We start from the raw sequence: 18432 nt of genomic DNA on the forward strand, positions 1-18432 counted from the left end.
CGGGCTGCGGGGCAGGGCTGGGCTGAGCCCATGGCTCCGGTGTCACCCGGTGTCCCCTCAGGAGCGGGTTCTGCGCAGAAGGGTCAGGCCTCAGTGACAGCGGCCCATCAGGAAGCTGATCTGCAGTGCAGATGAAGGCTCAGCCTCCTGTTGCTATGACAATTGATTCCAGACGTCGCAGTGGAGAAACAGGGGAGTAAAGAGCTCAAAATGTAGGGAGCTGCAAGGGGCTCAGCTGGTGGTGTTTGCTGTGGAGCTGAAGGCTTCTCGTGGTGCCCACAGGCCCAAATGGGTCACTCCTTATGCAAGGCTGACTTGAAAAAAAGTAATGAAATGCCACATCATAGATGTCCAAAAACGGCTGCTCAGAATGCATGCTTTTCATACAGTGAAGTTAATTTTATGCAGGCTGAGTACATGATAGATGTTTTGGGAGAGAAAGCTGTGTTTGGTCAGCACACCATCTGTATTAGAAAGAAGGATGGCATTTGGAGAAATCTATATGTCAGTATAAAATCTTCTTGCTGTATCAAGATAAATTTATAAGTGAGGAAAGTGAGGGGGGCAAAATAGGGGAAAATATCCACAGGACAAAGAAATGTAGTTTGTTTATCTTGCTTTTTTGGAGATATATTCTAGTAAAGGAGATGCATGTTACTTAGTGAAACTGCATTTAATAAGAGGCCTCAGATTAACATCTGAAAGCCTAATTGTCATCTTTCCAGCACAATGTATTACTGCCTACTTCTTTATTACTCTCACAGATAAAGGAATAATTAATACTTGAATTCATTTTAAAATTAAGGTATTTGTTTCAGAGAAATTCTGACTTTATCAGTGGCATTACATTTATCCTTTGCACAGCTGCTTTCTGTTAAAATACAATTAATACACTATGAGGGCCTTTGTGAATAAAAGATAAACTTTGAATAAGAAACGTGAATAAGAGAAACGTTGTAATTGACTTGCCTTCATTCTCCATAAATTGTTTTATCTTGTTAGCTTGTATACATGTCTTGTTTCATGTTTTCTTGTTTGAAAAAGAAAAGATGCTATAGCAATGGTGGTGTTTTATCCTGAAAAAATACCGGTGAAAGGATGTAGAAGAACCTTACCTGAAAAGGCTGTGTCTCTTGCTCGGTTTATTCCAGTTCAGGACCCCTGTTTCTATGGACTTCTTGTTTATCTGTGACATTTTTTCCTTCTGAGAATGTAATCACTCTTAAGAAAGAAAAATGGTGTTATGAAAACCCTTTGAAGCTCTGTGAAAATACAGTTATAAAAATCTCATCTAAACATAATTTGGTTATGACTTTCATTATAGTTCTAGCTTGAAATAATTCAAATATGTAAGCAAATAGTAGACACTTTATATAGCATTTCTGAAAATTGAAATATAGCTGCATTTTTAAAATACCTCCCAGTTGGTGCCTGCACCTTGGTGGTATTTATCCTAGAACTGGACTTGAAGCACTTGAACAGTTCTGTTGGACAGCTCTTCTTTGATGGTTCCCACAGAGCCAAGGGTTCTTCAGCATAACTTCTTTCTTTATCTGTTTTTTCCACTTCTGTGTCTAATGTATCTGTTCAGGACTTGTTTACACAAGATACCAGGGTAAATTGATGCAAATCAACTAACTAGGAATTTGAAGAGGGCAGCTTAAATCCCACCAAGTCCCTGGATGCACTATTCCATTCATAATTAAAGTGGCCTCCAGTGAATTCAGTTTAACTTACTTGGAAGGCAAGAAGAGCCAAACCAAATTTAGGCCAGCATTTTATTCACAGATGAAAGTGTTTGCAGAGGAATTTATTGGATATAGACAAATCCAGTTAAATTAATTGGGTTAATTTTCCTGAGTTCCATTGTGTAGATAAAAACGTAGTAATAATGTCTGATTTGAGCTTTTACTTTTTGTCTTTTTTGTTCTTCTCCTTTTGTTCCAAAACTCTGATATTTTAGGCTTGAGAAGGTAGACAGCCCTTACCAAATGCTGTCTTGTAATTTTACTGTGTTTTGGGAGTCCACATTTTAACATATAAATGCTCCACATTGCCATCAGGTCTAGTTCACAGTAACCTTTTGTTTAGGTAATTACCATCGATTTGGCTTCTTCAACTAATGCCTTTTAATCCCATTAGCAGAAAAAAATACCATCTCCACTTTCTTAAGTGGCCTGCATTAACTACCACTGCCCTTAAAGCTGCTGTTCTCCTAAACAAATCTCTCCTGAACCTGATTGTTTAATTATAGATTTTTGCTTAATAGTTTAACCTAATAAAGAGTGGTTTAATTTCATAATATTGTCAATATTGTAGAATTATGGCATTTCCCATCAATTTGTGGCCTGTCAGAAAAAATTACTTTTTAAGGCTGAAAGTGTGCACAAAGAGGGTCATTCTGCCTTCACAGCCAGCCCAGGCAGCAGGAATGTTACACCCAGGAGCTGAGTGCACCTCTGTACATTGCCAGAGCAGCAGAGAGCCAGCAGTGATATTAAGCAGGCCCTGAGACCTGCCACACTGCAGGGACATCAAAACAGCCGGGGGGAACTGGTTTAATGCAATATCCAGGTGTCTCTCCATTGGTTTCCCAGAGCACCAAGACTCTGCATCTTATTGATGGTGCTTATTGCATCCTTTCTTTGAAAATTAGGAAAGTGAAAGATGGTAGATGTAGCTTAGTCATTCTGTCTTCCTGAGGATTCATCCAGTGTGTGCTGTTTTCTTTCTGTTCCTCACTTTGGTATTGTCAGCTGTGTCTGTTCTGGATGCATGGGATGGGATTTGTTTTAACATGATTGGTTTTGCTTCATTAGTTAGCCCTGTGCATCTCTTTAAATTCTTTAGGGGAAAAAAAAATTCTTCTTATCATTTAACTGGTGAAGCTATTTGATTTTGAAGAAGTTAATTTAGATTCAGGTGAAGACTGTTTACTTCCAAGTATGGTTCAGCTTTGAGAGAGGTACTTAAAGGAGAAGAAAAGATCAAATGTAACTGAGATTGTACTAAATTGATTTCAAGTCCTATTAGCCCATCTTAACATTTCAAAGTAAACAGTATCTTCTCTTTAAATACTTTAAAAATGCTTTTTTCTTATAATATACAAAAAATTATCCAATTCCACAGCATCTTATATTTGTACTGTACAAATAAGAATTTTCTTAGGAAGAAGTTTGTCCAGAAAGTGAGTGAAAACCAATGTCTTTCTGTGTTTTGATGGCCAAGATGTTTCAATTTCCATTCAGTTCAAAGTGACGTTTGTGTGTCATGTGTGACCCATTTGAGATGAAAACTCCAGGTGTCTGTAGTGTTACCCACAGGAGGAGTGGTGTTTGTGGACAGGTGGTGTGAGGTCAATGATTGCATTAGATCTGCTCCATGTGTGTATGTGAAGTGTAAGTTGTGTTAATGCTTTGACAAGCCATCCAGAGCAAAGGTGGTGCTGATGGTTTCTTTGGTAAGGAGAGACCAAATCTCTCTGGGGAGAAGTGGGTCTGAGAGCCACCTGCCTTCTGAGTCACTGTCTCCTTTACAATTTATAATTGATTTTCTTTTTTGCTTACTTTTTACACTTCCATCTCAGTGGTTTTTCACAGCTGATAGTATTTTTCTGGCAAAGATAATATTTTAAGACTTTTTCTGTTGGATTTTGTTCTTTTTGTTGTGTTTGATTTTTTTTAATCTAAGTTCTAGAGGGCTGAGAAAACAACTTCCATGGGGGAAAAAAGAGTGTTAGTTCAAATGTATGCAGAGAGGATCCTGCCAAGTCTGCTTTTTGCTTCCAGAGTGTAGATTCTACATGGTAACTTTGAGGTGATAGTGACAGCATAAAAGCAGGGATTGGTCTTGTCTTTTGCTCTGAGAAGGATTTTTTTACTGAGAACTCATTTTTTATTGTTGAAAGTACTGAAGTAATGCTGATTCTGAGACAACTCATGAATTGGCTTCTCCAAGCTGATATGCACTTCAGCTCCCCAAACTTATGAGCACTCCAGCCCCCACACAGTGACTGTACTTGAGTGCCCAGCTGGTGCATTTTAAATTAACACTCATTATACTACTGAGTCACTTCTGGTGGTGGTCTGAAATGCACCAATGCTTTGTATCATCTCTGGCAGGTTCCTTTAGTTTGATCCGTATGTTTCCTTCCTGCTGGCTAAGATTAATTTTGTTCTTTCTTGTATTCACTAAAGAAATCAGTTATATTCAGTTTCTGGTGATCTTTTTGTAAGATTACTGCTGTTGAGTACAGTGTATCTATGTATGAGTGTTTGTTAAAATAAAAGTAGCATTTTTGTCCTGCATTTGCATTGGAACAGATTCAGTTGAGACAGAGCTTAGATGTCAAATTTGGCCATAATCCATTAAGGTAGTTCTCTTTCCAAAATACCATTCCTTTTAACTAGTCTCCTCAATACTTCCTGCATTCCTTCTGTTACGACATCTTCGTTAGGATTACCTTTTAGAAGTGTGTCCCTTGCACAGAGGTGATCCACTGCAGTTTGTGGTCCTTCACTGGACTCACTCCAATATGTCCATATAATTCTTTTGTTGTGGATCCAGAAATGGGCATAATATTGCAGACAAGTCTCACTGAGACTGAAGAGAGAAGAAAAGATCACCTCCCCTGCTATCCTCATGTGGCCCAAACATAATGATAGATTTGTATAAATAGTGTAAAATATGTGAAATGTGCCCTGGGACAGTGTAGAGGCCAAAAGAGTGTGGGTAGAATTAGTAACAGTGTAATCTGCCTTTGTCCCGAAGAGCACACTTGTACTTGGTATCCACAGAGCACAGGAATGATGAGGAGCTGTGAGCGAGCTCGAGTTGTTTTGCTTGGAGAAAAAGGGGCTGAGGGGCACCTTGCTGCTCTGGCCTGAAAGAAGGCTGTGGTGAGATGGGTGTCACTCTCCTCCCAGGCAACAATAACAGGATAGGAGCACATGCATTTAAGGTGCTCCAGGGGAGGTTCTGGTTGGACATCAAGAGGAATTTCTTGATGAAAATTGTAATGGGCTGCTTAGGGAGGTGGTGGAGTCACCGTCCCTGGAGATGTTTAAGGAAAGAATGGACACGGTGCTTTACTGCCGTGGTCTAGTTGATAAGGTGGTGTCAGGTCATGGGTTGGATTTGATCATCTCAGAAGTCTTTTCCAACCTCACTGATTCTGTGATCTTCAAAGTATCTTCCAACTGTAGCAATTCTATCACTCTGTGATTTTATATCCCACAAACTTTTAGTTTGTTGGACTAAGGTTTAGTGGCCAGTCTCCACAGATGAGGCTGAGAAGAACCCCATCCTCCTGAGGCAGAACATAAATGATGTTTGCATTGTAGCAAGGATATGTACTTGCAGAAAAAGGCAATATCTAAGAAAGCAAAGGCATTCCATTTTTCAGGCTAAGTATAACCAGGTAACACATGAACTAGGAAAGTTTCATATGGGGGACAGTGAAATTAATTGGATTCTAATTTATTTCACAGTTTATTTCCCTGTAGCTGTGGTGCAAGCAAGAGCCAACCAACATCACCTGCTGCCAACAGAAAATCTCCATGCCAGTCCTTACCCTTGGCACAAGGTAAAGCTGCAACTGAGCCTGTGAGGAGGAATCAACAGGAAAAATCCAATTCATGCTCAAAGGTAAACTTTGACCAGTGAATAACAAAGATGAAAATAAAACATAAATTTTTCCTTACTTTGTGTATTGTTTAATTTCATCCTGTTTTCTTTGCTTTGCACTATTTCAGCAGCACTGCAGGCAGGCTTGAAGTATGGAAATATGCTTAGGATGAGTGTGTTTTAAATTCCAGCTGTTTTAATAGCTTGCCTAGTATGAACTCCTCTTGTGGTGCCTGCTTTAATTCCTATTTTATGTTTGTAAAGAGCATTGCCTAGGAGGAGGTTCCTGTTTTTAGGAATGAAGATGCAAAATGCAGTTGAGCAGATATATTTTTGTAGGCCATGGATTTGGCAAGAAAAATTCCCATGCCAGACATTGTCACATTTCACTTGGGGCAAAACATGATCTGCTTCCTAACAGGTCCCTGGGAGATTGTGCTCCTAGGAGAGCACATTGGTAAGATTGTCCCCCACAGACTGCTCATAATCACAGGAAAAATTGTTCAGCAGCTACAGCATTGGTCACCAATAAAAGGAAGTAAAACAAATAAACCTCTTAAATTACTGCAGTATCAGCTATAATGACCACTGGTTTAGCCACAGTTCTAGAAAAGGAAAGAAGAAAATTAACTCAGTCCCAACCAGATCCAGCACAGCAGAGAATCTATAAATTACAGAAGCTGTATTGGCAAGGCAAATTGAAGAACAAATCCTATACTCTGCGGTGTGTGTGTGTTAATATTAGTAAGGGCAAAAGAGCTCTAGACATTTAAATCCTTGCTGAACCTCAGTTTATGAGTAGTAATAATGATCTGGTGATCATGCTTTTAATAAACCAATCTTGTATTTAGCTGAATTGAAGTCAAGTTGCAAAGCTGTTTATGAGCTGCACATAAGAAAAATCAATAAAAATATGAAATACTAAGGTAGAGAAAAGCCTTCCAGTGTGAGTGATCAGCAGCTCTAGGCTAAGGCAGAGATGGATGACAAATGCTGTTTATTTTAATATGCTGCAATTTGTATGTTCTAGCTTTTTTAATAGTCTTGTTTAGGGACTAGAGGAAAAATGTGGTTTACGTCATCTGGGAGTATATTCTAAACCCTGTTTCTTTTTCTCCTTGGCAGATGGAGACCTTTTAGCCAGCCAGTGAATCCAGCTGCTGCTGCATGTCTGGCAGCACCTCTGAATGATCACATGACTCTTGATATGGATGCAGTCCTGTCAGACTTTGTTCGGTCCACAGGGGCAGAACCAGGTCTGGCAAGAGACTTACTAGAAGGTAAATTTTTGGGACACAGCTATTTCCTGTGTTCACTTGTGTAAACCAAGAACCAGTCATAACAAGAGAGCTCTGGTCTATGGAAACAGATATTTCCTGGTGTTTTTACCAAGTCAACTTTTGTAATAAGCTGGCCATAGCTTATACTAAGGCAGGTGTTTTTAACAAAAGTCTTAAAAACTTCTTAGTATTAGATTGCTGTGTTTTAATTTACTGAGAGTCAAGCCCTAAATGTTTATGTGCCAGTGAGAGAAGGGGGGAGACTTAAGCTGAATTTTCATACTCAGCTGCCTGAAAGTAGTTGTAGAAGTTTCTCAGGTCACTGTATTTAGTCTGAAGTTTAGTCTGAAAGGGATTTACTGTACACTAATAGAGACACCAGAGGTATTTTCGAGTCCCAGAGGTTAATATGCATAGCTAAGCTTCACAGCATGGGATCCACATGGCTAGTTTGAAAAACAGCTAGGAAGCTGTATCAGAAAAATAACTGTCTATTTATTCATTTTGTTGTAGCTGTTTTAGGTTTGTAGACCTAAAAGTGGAAAGACACCATTGATATTTGAGAGCATTTCATAAGAGTTGGATTTGTTAATTTCTTCTCACGTGGGCTAACAATAATTGTGAAGATGGGAGGTTGGAAAAGAGTAGACAGTACCTGAAAATTGCAAGGTGGTTCTGTGAGCTTGAAACTTCCATACTGGACTTGCTGCCTGAGAGGTTTGGGGTTTGCTTATTTTTTTTATCTTAATGTTCTCTAAGAAATTGTTAGAACAATTTCAGCAGAATTGTTCTAACAATTTCTTGAACAGCTACAGCAGAATTAAAAGTATACCTCATGTTATGTATCTCCTTTTTGCAAGAACTGTTTCACTTTATGTAGGCTGAAAGTTTTTCATTTTATGGTAAGTTCTTCCTTTGCTCTGGGCTTTTCAGTAATAAGGCATGATAGATTATTAACACAGAGATGCACACAATTCTGCAGCATTTCCAAAGTCATCTGATACACGAAATAAAACCTTGGAATGCCTAGCAAGGAATATTAGCATAGGCTTGCTATATTTAAGAGCCCTCTATTTTGTCTGACTGATTTGATCAACCTGTCATTCTCGCCTAGCATTTGTCTTAGTCTGATGATCTTTGAGAAAAAGAACACAAGATTTTTCTCAGCCATATCAGGACAGATTGTCAGTTATTGTGCTGATAAAGCATTGCCATAATTTCAAAGGGTTCCTACATATCAGAGGTCTCTTAGAAGAGTTATTTACCTTGTTTTCCTTTCTATAAAGAGCAATGCTTTCAAATAAATATTGAAGAGTTTCTCCGTGTTGTACTTCTCATTTCTGTAGATGAATAGATTCACATAGAACATACTAACAAAGAAATAAGCAGTAAACAATCTAATTCTTCTGACAGCCTAATAGGCATATGCATCTGCCCCAAATCATTTCCTCCTACACAGGAATTTCTCAAAGTAAAAGGGATTGTTGCTAGTTCTGAACAAGATGTGCTCAGACAATTATTTCAGCATTTGTGGCTGTAGCTACACTTGGTGTAACAGCTTCTTTCTAACACTGATCATATCTTGTGCTGGGAGACAGTAATTGATGGAGTGGTTTCTCTTTTGTTCAAAAAAGACTCAACATGGACTGCCAACCTTCCAGCGTTTTGACTCTCACAGAGTGTCAGTTCTCTGTAAGCAGCACTGAAACTCATGGAGTAGCTTCTCAACAATAATATAAACAATTCTCAGAAGAGCAGCCCCTCACCCCATGGTGCCAATGCCTTCTACCTGGCCTTGGAATGATGATGTCCATAATTACAGTCAAACTTTGGAAACATGGGTGAACAAATATTTCTCAGAATTTTCAAGGTTTGGTTGTTTGTAGCCCTAAAAATGACGGTCATAGTGAACTTGGAGCCAAAAAAAAGCTTGTGTAGACCCTCATTTCCATGTAATCACAAGTTTTGGTCAGATCTTCTGTGACCCTATAGCCCTTTCCTCTTTCTGACCCACTCAAAAATTCTATTTCTATAACTTGCTCAGACTGAATTTTCACAATGTTCTCCTATGGAGTAATACCTCCTTTTCAGAGCCATTGCTGTTTTCTTTTATTCATCCTTGAGGGAAATTTATTCAATTACACTATCCTGTAGATAATCAAGGATACCAATTTTTGCTTCCTTATCCAATTATTTTAATATATTAATTGTTTTGCTTTGATTATGTCCCGCTACATCCTCAGCACAGTTGTGCACAATATGTGTTGTTCGTCCTGGCAGCAAGTGGGTGAGTTAAACACACAATGACTGTTGTGCAAATAGCTAAAAAAAAAATCTATATATTGCATATAGATTTTCTACATTGCCAGAAGCTGTCCTAAATGTTGGCTCACTTGATGTTTCTATACTCTGCTTATCCTGCTGGTAAAATCCCTGCAGTTTTCTTCTGCTGAGCTTTTTCTTTAGCACAGCTGCTTTTCTCTCTGTCTCAGAAAACATTCTACTGTTTGTGCTTGACATGTATCTTTCAGAAAATGTCCATTCTACTGTTAAAATGAAGAGGCAAAGAGATTAAAAAAATGAGAGTTATATAACATTTTCATGGCTGGTATGTGGTATAAAAGTCTAATATTGGATGTCCATATTTATTAAGAAGCTTACAGCTATTTCACATTAATTATAAATTAATATTCATAAATTTCAATTGCATACCTTTAGCTGTACCTATTCTGTGTTAGTGGATTATATACACATGCTAAACCATTTGTTCTTTAGAAATGTTATTTTCCAGCTTTGCTTTCATTTTTGGATGATTACTTACCAAGTCTTTCATGTTTCATTTCCTGTCTCTGCGACGTTGTTTGCCACTTCCTGAAGTTTTTACCTTGTTTATGTGCTCTCAAGAACTGAAAGCATTCTTGTTTATGTAAGGTGATGGAGAGTAGAAATTACATTTTGTGATTTTGTGATCATTGGGTCTGCCTTTTCAGCCTTCCATTCTCAGCCTTTGCTGATTTATATTGAAAAAGCCTAAAAAAAAAAAGTCTTCACTTGAGTGGTTAATATTGATAGAGGAATTTGACAATAAATGTGACCCAGGTGACAGAAACAACAATCCCAGCAAAACAATTTGAAAAGCAGCTTGTGCTGGCAGACCTGTGTATCACTGCTTTGGGGAGGAGTGAATTGAGAAATGGATCAGTCTCGTGTCACAGGGAAACAGGAAATCAGCTGCAAGACTCTCCAGATGTCACCTCTGTGTGTGCAAGGCACCTTCCAGTCACTGGGAAAGCTCCTTTGGCTCACTCAGCTTTGGAAACATTCTTAAACATAAACTGAGAGCTCTGCATGGTGGAGAATTGATTTCTCCTCAGCTGTGTGAGCTCCAGCTTTCCCAAAGTCTAGGAATGAGGAGGGCATGTCCCTTTACCTCCTGGATAGTCTGGGCTGGCACCTCGATTCTCTCACACATAGAATATCAGGCTGGTGTGTTTACATATAATCTACTTAAAATGTGGCCTAAGGCAGAAAGAAAACCATTAAAGAAAATAGTTTAATCTTTAAAACAACTTGTTCTGTATGTGGGTCACAGTTTCAGGGCTGTAGGTGTGAATGAACTCAGAGATCACTGATAAATCAGGAGAAATCAGCTCAGTCTTCAGGTCTGCAGGCAGTGACCCCTGAACAGAGGGGGGAAGGCATAGGATGAAATACTTTAAAATGCCAACAGTGTAGGAAATCATCAGGTACTGGAAGATTTGTGAAATAATAATAATACAAACTGATTCAAAAATATGTTTAACTGATAAGTTGCCCTTTGACTTGTATAAATGGTTTCATTTATTTATATAAATGATGTGGTGGTTCACTTAATTGAGGGATACATAGCTGAACATGAACTCAGGAACTGGGATATTGGCTTTTCAGTCATGAAATGTGAGCAGGAAAGGTGACTGACCCCATGGAACAAGACAGAACTGAAGTACAGAGACATCTCCTCAAAGAACAATGTATACAAGCGGAATTCAAAGAAAAGCATGTAATTTATAGAGAGGGAGAGAGACATTTACAGTGCTATCATGTGACTGAGTGTACAAAACTAACTCCCCAAAAATAGTCTCTCATTCTCCTTTCCCTCAGATGGTTCCTTTTTTAGTTCTCTTGTGGAGGGCTTGGCAATGGGAAGAGGAAGCTGAGCTGCTACCAATGTCTTGTTAAAGCAGGGAGCAAAGCTGTCATTTCCAGCTGCCTGTTCAGTTTGGAGTGACTTTGCATTCTAGCAGAAAATGAGGCATATGTTAGCAAAATGGCCTTGCTGTATTATTTTCCTTTGAGAACATGGACCAAAATTAAATCTTGTTTTAAAGCCTATGGTGTAATGTCATCCTAATTTTCTGTATTAGTTTTTCAGAAGGAAAAAAAGCTGGTCTGAAGTTCTTCTTACCTTTTGCCTGTAAATATTTGTTAATCTGCTTCAGGCCAAACAGGAAGAAGTGCCTGCATTTAAACTGAATTTGAGAATTTCTTTATTAGCAATTGGTTTGTAAGAAGAGACTTCATTGCGCTAGCCTGGGGTGTTTCTGTGTTGCCTTCAAGTTGCACTTGCAGGTGCATTTCATAGATACTGTCTTGATGCTCAGTGCATCCCTCAGATTATTCTGTAATTGAAAGTTAACTTGTTGCCCACTCAGTTGATGTTGTCCCGTAATTGGTCCATTGGTCCTGCTTCACTCCAGGCAGCGTTTCCTGTCCCTTTCAATATTTTCTCTGCTGAAGTTCTGTATATTCATGTTGTTGCTGCAAGTTGCCATTCATTTTGGTTCTTCCTATTTAGATCTTTCCTAGTTCCCCATCTCAAATTGCATCCTTTCCAGCCTTTTATTTATCATTAAATCAGGAATTTCTGATGACCTTTCAAATGTTCTTTTTAACATATTGGAGTAGGTGGATATTTGAAAGCTTGGTCGGGGGGGAGGGGGAACTGTGTTGCATATTTGCTTTTCCTACTAATTAATGGTAAAATCCTCTTGGTTTTCATTGTACCTGATTTAAGAAATTAAATACAACAGACATTAACTATTATAACCCCACTAAGCTATAATATTTTAGCCAAAACAGTACAAAGCAAAGACTCAAAGACTATATCAGTAGATATAAAGACAATATCATGTTGCTCTGGGGTTATAGCACTGGAGAATGTTCTTGTGACACCCTACTTGGAGGGCTGCATCCAGCTTTGCTCCCCCCATGGACCTCTCAGGACATGTCCAGCGGAGGCCATGAAGATACCTGAAAGGGTTGGAGCACCCTTGCTATGACACCTTTGCCTGTTGGGGGAGAGAAGGCTCTGGGAAGACCTTAGAGCACCTTCCAATACCTAAAAGGGCTCCAAGAGGGCTGGAGAGGAGCTTTTGACAAGAGCACAAGTGATAGCAGAAGAGGGAATGGCTTCAAACTGGAAGAGGACAGGGTTAGATTAAAAATTGGGAAGAAACTCTTCCCTGTGAGGGTGGTGAGGCCCTGGCACAGGTTGTCCAGACAAGCTCTGGATGCCCCCTTCCTGGAAGTGCCCAAAGCCAGGACAGGGCTTGGAGCAACTGGTGTCCCTGCCCATGGCAGGGGGTTGGAATGAAATGATCTTTGTGGTTCCTTCCAACCTAAACCATTCTTTGAGTCTCTAACTTTATCAGTGCTTCTAAGGTGAATCCTAGTTATGCTGTTCTTTAACACTTTCTTTATTAACCCTCTGCTAATCTAGTTTGAGGTGGTAAGGCAAAAATGGGTAAGTGGCTTCTTAGACCGTATATTGTTTCATCTAAATTTTTGTTTTTTCTTCAGGCTCATGATGTCTCCTGTTGTTATTCAAGGAGCCATTATTTAGGGCAGAAACTTCACAGTGTAGCTGTGTTTATTTTTGAATTTCCCTTTTATGTAGGTGTCTGCTATCTCTGACATTAAATACATCAGTACCAGCCTTCAGCCATAGTGTATCTTCTATTCCTTACTCAGCTGCACTTTTGATTCTTGGTGTTTTGTTGTTTTTCCTCCAAACAAGAAGAACTTGGTTTCAAAGCAGGGACCTTTGAGTGTTGTTAAATTGCACACCTGCTGACTCACGTAGCACATGTAGCTGTTCAGGAAGCAATTGCTCAGTAAGAGTGTTCTTTCTTTTCAGTCAATGAGTTGATTTGGGTCCAGCACCCTGATCATGATTTCACTAACTATGTTTTCTAACCAACTTTGTGCTGTTCCAGCTTTATTGCTGACTGATGTTCTCTGGCCATTCATAACTGGAAGCCTTTCCTGCAAACCTACTGTGTTGGTGGTGGTTTGGAGCAATCCCATTGTTATTGATACAGAGCTGCCAGTGGCTTGATGTGATTGTATGCACTTAAATAACTTTGCTATGCCTCTGAAATGCCTTTTTAAATGCAGTATGTCATATAAATAAAGAAGCAGTCAGTGAATGGGGTGCCTCAGATCAATAATAGTGAGACAAAGATAGTAGACAATCTAAAAAATAACCTTGTGTTGGTTTTGTCGGTCAAATTGCAACAAAAGTTTTTACTTGGCTCACTTTAATTGATGAAGTTATGCAGAATAATGTAATTGCCTGTTTCTTGTCCTTCAGGCATTACCTCTGTTGGAGTAGGAAAGACTAGCCCTTTCTCTTGGGTCCCTATGCAGGAGATGACAAAGAAAATGAGAGTGACAGAGAAGTGAGTTGTGTGAGCAGGATCTGGGAGATGTCAGAGAAGTACATGGTAGATACAAGCAGAACCTAGGAGAACACTTCCTCTTTCCCTTCTCTAGGGGTGAGAGGGACTTTGTGCAGTCTGCCCCAAACCAGGAGGCCAAGGCCAATGCCACTTGTTGGTGTTGGACAAGGGAGAAGACCTGCCCTGTAGGCTTTGGGTGGGAGGATGTGATTGTTTTCCATTATATGAATTTATAATGATAATTTATAATTATAATTTCCAATTATGTAAGTTTATTTTTGTCATTTCTAACCCAGCATAACTCAGGGTTGTTTTGTCTCTCAAAACTTGGTTTGTAATGTAATAGGATATAGTTTCAGAAACTCAAAAGCTTTTAGTATGCAAAAGTTTAAGGGAGGAGGGATAGGCAGTGTTAGTTCTGTTAATCTCCACAGCCACAAGCCTCGCTAATTTCCTCAGTAACTTGCAGCTGGAACTTTCTCACCTTCCTGTCACTGATAGAAATCCTTGTTCAGATCATCTGCTCTGGTCATTTCTGAATTTAATAATCTTCTTGATTGGTTCCCAGCTTGCCTCTTGCTTCTGTAGTCTGTTCCTGTGCTCCAAATGACATCATATTTTTTATTAGATTTGTTAAATTTGTAAAATTTATTTTGCACTGCATTAAATTTTTGTACCTATTTGTATTTCTTCTTTCATTGTTTTTCATAAAACCCTTAGTTTTTTTCTCTCTTTCTTTTCTCTAATTGTCTTTGCTGCCTCCAGTTTCCTTTACTTTCACTTAGGATTTTTCTTTGCTAATTGTCCAAAACTGATGAATTCTCCTCTTTTTTTATAGGCAAAAGGGAAAGCAAAAGATTTTTCATTTATATTTACTTGTGAAAGTGTAAACCAAATGGAGAGGGGTAAAGGGGGAAACCTTCCAGTGGAGTGTAGCTGGGAACACTTACGCTGGTCATTGAGGGTGGCTAATTTTCAAAAACTCTATTTCATGGAGATGGAAGGGTGCTGAATATGTTCTTTAATTTGGTTGAATGTTTTTCTTGCATTTCAATGCTTGGAGGCTCCAGCAAATTTTGGGAAAGTGAATCCAATCATAATTTCCTGTGTTGGTTCTCTGAAGTTTAGGGTCTTGGTGCTGAATTGCTGCTTCTGTTCAGGAGATGGGGACAACTCCAGAGATATGGAGAGATTTGAAAATAAAATATTTGTTAGGTTTTGAAATTTTAATTTTTGTCAGGTTTCAAGTCTACATTAGAAGTTCAGTTGCTACAGTGTTCATGGAGCGTAACTCAAGAGCTACTCTGCAACCCAGTTTAAAATGCAACACACTGTGAGCCTGCTTTCTGAAGGCTCAATGTAATTTTTCTGTCAAAGCTTTTATATAAGATGATTGTATTTGGCTTAAAACTGAGACCAGCGGGATTTCTGTGAGTCTGCTGATTTTCTGCTTTCCTCTTACATACATCAAAGCCCTGTCACCCAGCAGCCACTTACAGCACATGCGCTGGGATTTTTGTTAGCTTCAGAATTTAAACATGAAAAAATACTGAGCAGGGAAACTGCAGGGAATGCCCTGAGAAATGCTGCTACAGATGTGGTACTCAGGTATCTGTACTCAATGAATCCAGGTTATTCCTGGGGTCACATAGCCCTGGGTTTGGAGCATTGCCAATACTAGAATAGCGTTTTCTTTAAAGCGATATTTCCTAGAATTTTACTTTTTGTCACCTTAACTTTTTTTTTTAAATTTACTTTATTGTTTTCATGGTTGAGAAGAAGAGTTTTAAAATGCGTTTAAAGAGCTTCTTAAAACTAGAACCAAAGAAAAGCAGTTCTTACTCCAAACACTGACTGGTTTTGGGAGCACACTCATGACTCTGCCTGTTTGGGTTGTGTAACTTGGTTGGGATGTGTGTAAAGAGCAGGGCCCTGACCGGTTTATAGCCATTCACTCTGTGTGGGATTTTTAGTGAACAAGTGCTGGCAATAACTGGAATTCTTGTTCCAGTATCTCTGACAATTTTCACTGAATTTACATTTTCTCCCCCAGCCTTTCTAATAGCCAATTACAGCATTACAGAACAATTCTGTATGGCTCACATGGTGGTTTATATTATAGTCTGCTCAGGAGCTAGATAATGTTCTTGCTCAATGATACCAATTCTCCTTTCAGAATTTTGTTAGTACTTCAAAACCTGAGGTAGTTTAGCTCAACTCTGTAGGTAGGTACCCTGTAGGTACCAGCTGTTTGTGTTATGTTTTTTTCTTCTTCAGTTAGGTTTCTGTTTTTCACAGATATGACTGTGATGGTAAAAGGCTTTCATTTATCTGTTTAAAAGTGCTTTGTACTATATTTAGCTTACCTTCTTGGTGTAAGCAAGTTATCTTTAACTGCTACTCAGGTAATGCAGCTTCTCAAAGTACATAAAATGACAACCTTCTATGATGTAATAAATCATGCATTAGTCAGAATCAAGTTACTTTTGAATTGCCAGGAAAAGTGCTTGTGGAATGCTCTGAAATTCTCATATAACTTGTAGGGTCTCTCTTTCTCATTATTAAATATTTTAAAATAATTTTAAATTATTTTAAAATATTTTAAATATTTAAAAATATTTAAATTAATAAAATTTAATTCTAAATTAGAAACAAGCACTTGGAGAATAACAGACATCTCTGTATCTTAACTTATTTGGATTGTTTGGAAAATAGCAGGCAGACATCTCAACGTGTTTTTATGTTTTTTTGAGAATGACGAGTCCCATTTCACCACTTGTACTAAACAGACTTGTGAATCTCTGGATAGTGGCCTGCATTCTGTGGTTGCTGGTCAGAGAAATATGCTGAAATGGAAGGTGGAAGCAAATCCTTTAGAGGATTCTGAGCAGCTCCCACAGACATGGAACCACACTGGCTGAATCTCTTGCTGCAGGTTTTATTACAGAACACTGTCTTATATTACCTGCTTTCTAAAAGGCTTTTAAAACCTCTGAGAGAGTTTTCCTTCATGTATGAGATAAAGGGACCTAAAGTATTTTGTGTTTGCATTCCAGCTGTTCTGCAAATGAAAGATAAGAAAGTTTCTCACTCTTTTGGGCAATGACACAATCACTCTTGTCTTTCCATCATTGCTCCTAATTATTATTTATTATAAATACAACTGCAGAATTGCAAATTGTTGCTTCCTCTCAGTGGGATTTAGAGTTAACCCTAAATTGCTGGTTTTTGAAGCCATTTAATTGGAATCTGAGCAAGGGAAGTGCTGGCCTTGATCACCTCCTGTGATACTGCCACTCCAGTGGATGGTGGCTTTAACTTGATGTTAGCTGGCTTTGACACTTCTTCACACAGTGTTGCTGTGTTGCGATGCCACAGGCTGGCTGGGTGGGCCCCAGGAGGGTGGTGGTGGTATCTGCTCCCCAGACAGAGGTGAGCAGATGGTTCCTTTGCTGTTTTGCAGGCAAGAACTGGGACCTGACAGCAGCTTTGAATGACTATGAGCAGCTGCGGCAGGTGCACACGGCCAACCTGCCCCAGGTGTTCAACGAGGGCAGGTTCTACAAGCAGCAGGAGCCAGAACAGCCTCCCCAGGTGACCAAGGCTGAGAGACCCTGCCTGCAAAGGCAGGATGACATCGCCCAAGGTAAGGGCTCCTCTGCAGGGTTTCAGGGAACAGGTGGGTCTCTAACCTGTCTGCTTGGGAGCTGTGCCATTGTCACGGGCTCAGAGCTGCTGCTAGACCCTATTTTTCATGTTTTGGTGGTTGCGAGCTCTGCCTCAGTTCTGCAAGCTGTTATTTTTATATATGTGATTAAAGTAAAATATGCTGTCCCCAAGCAGTCCTGTGGTACTCATGAAAGGAGTTAATTAGAGGGTGTCACAGACCACTCTTGTATATAGCTTTCTATGCTTATTGAAACAAACAAAAAGGTTTTAAAATCCATATTTCACTCTTTGCAGTCTTACAGTGTGTGAATAGGGTGTATGAAGACTATGAATAACTTTCAGCTTTAAAATTTCATTCTTTTATGGTTCCACAGAAACTGCCTTCTATCCCCTGCTGAATAGAAATTGAAACCTTATGAAAAATTACTCACTTACCTCTAACAGTTAATTTCTAGTACGAGATGATATGCATTAGAATTTAATTTTTTCTTTGCAGACCTCATATGGGTTCTATTTCAGATCTCTCTCTTGCTGACTGTTGGGTTGCAATTTTTTTCTATGAATTTCTCAAGAAGCTGTAGTTTGCCCCAGAATAAATCTGCATGTCTGACAGCTTGTCATGTAGGCAGGTAATAGCAGTAGTTTGGTGATGGCTTTCTGTACAGCCCTTAAAAGGAACAGAAGGGCTTCCCTTCTCCTGCTGATTCTTCCCTCCTATTAAGCAGGAAATAGAATCAGTACTTAGGAGTTTCAGTAAAGCTTTTTAAAAGTTGCTGACTTCCATCAGAAGAAAAGGAACCGTGGTGCTTCTTCTGACTCCTTAAAGCACTGAATACAAATAAAGGGAGGAAGAGCAGCACAGTTTATAAAACCATGTCCCTTCAGCCTCTTTGGGATACAGTTTGTATTGAAATGTCCATCTGATGCTTAGTGGGTGCAGTAGGTAGTGTGGGGTATGTCTGGCTTTGACCACCAGGACGGACAGGAATTTGGCAGCCAACTCAGTGTGTAGCTGAGGATCTCCTGGTCAGAGAGCCACTTCTGACTGATAGGTGGACCTAGGGGTGTTCAGGGAGGAGCAGAGAAGGGAAAGGAGCACCTTGGTTTGCACCAAGGAGTTGGAGGATGCAGCCAGCAGG

The 18432-nt window shown here is 39.3% G+C and overlaps 1 protein-coding gene across 7 annotated transcripts in view; it reads left to right on the forward strand.

Moving 5' to 3' along the window:
• The window catches only part of OTUD7A (OTU deubiquitinase 7A), a 106839-nt gene that overhangs the window by 55780 nt on the left and 32627 nt on the right, over window positions 1-18432 (forward strand). For all 7 annotated transcript variants that reach the window (XM_015639085.1, XM_015639087.1, XM_033516944.1 and 4 more), the window contains 3 exons: window positions 5490-5646; window positions 6751-6905; window positions 17088-17270. In XM_015639085.1, the coding sequence (XP_015494571.1) occupies window positions 6821-6905; window positions 17088-17270 (268 nt within the window). In that variant the 5' untranslated portion in view covers window positions 5490-5646; window positions 6751-6820. The remainder of the gene's footprint in view (window positions 1-5489; window positions 5647-6750; window positions 6906-17087; window positions 17271-18432) is intronic.

Source organism: Parus major, chromosome 10 (assembly GCF_001522545.3).
Source record: "Parus major isolate Abel chromosome 10, Parus_major1.1, whole genome shotgun sequence".
Classification (NCBI taxonomy): Eukaryota; Metazoa; Chordata; class Aves; order Passeriformes; family Paridae; genus Parus; species Parus major.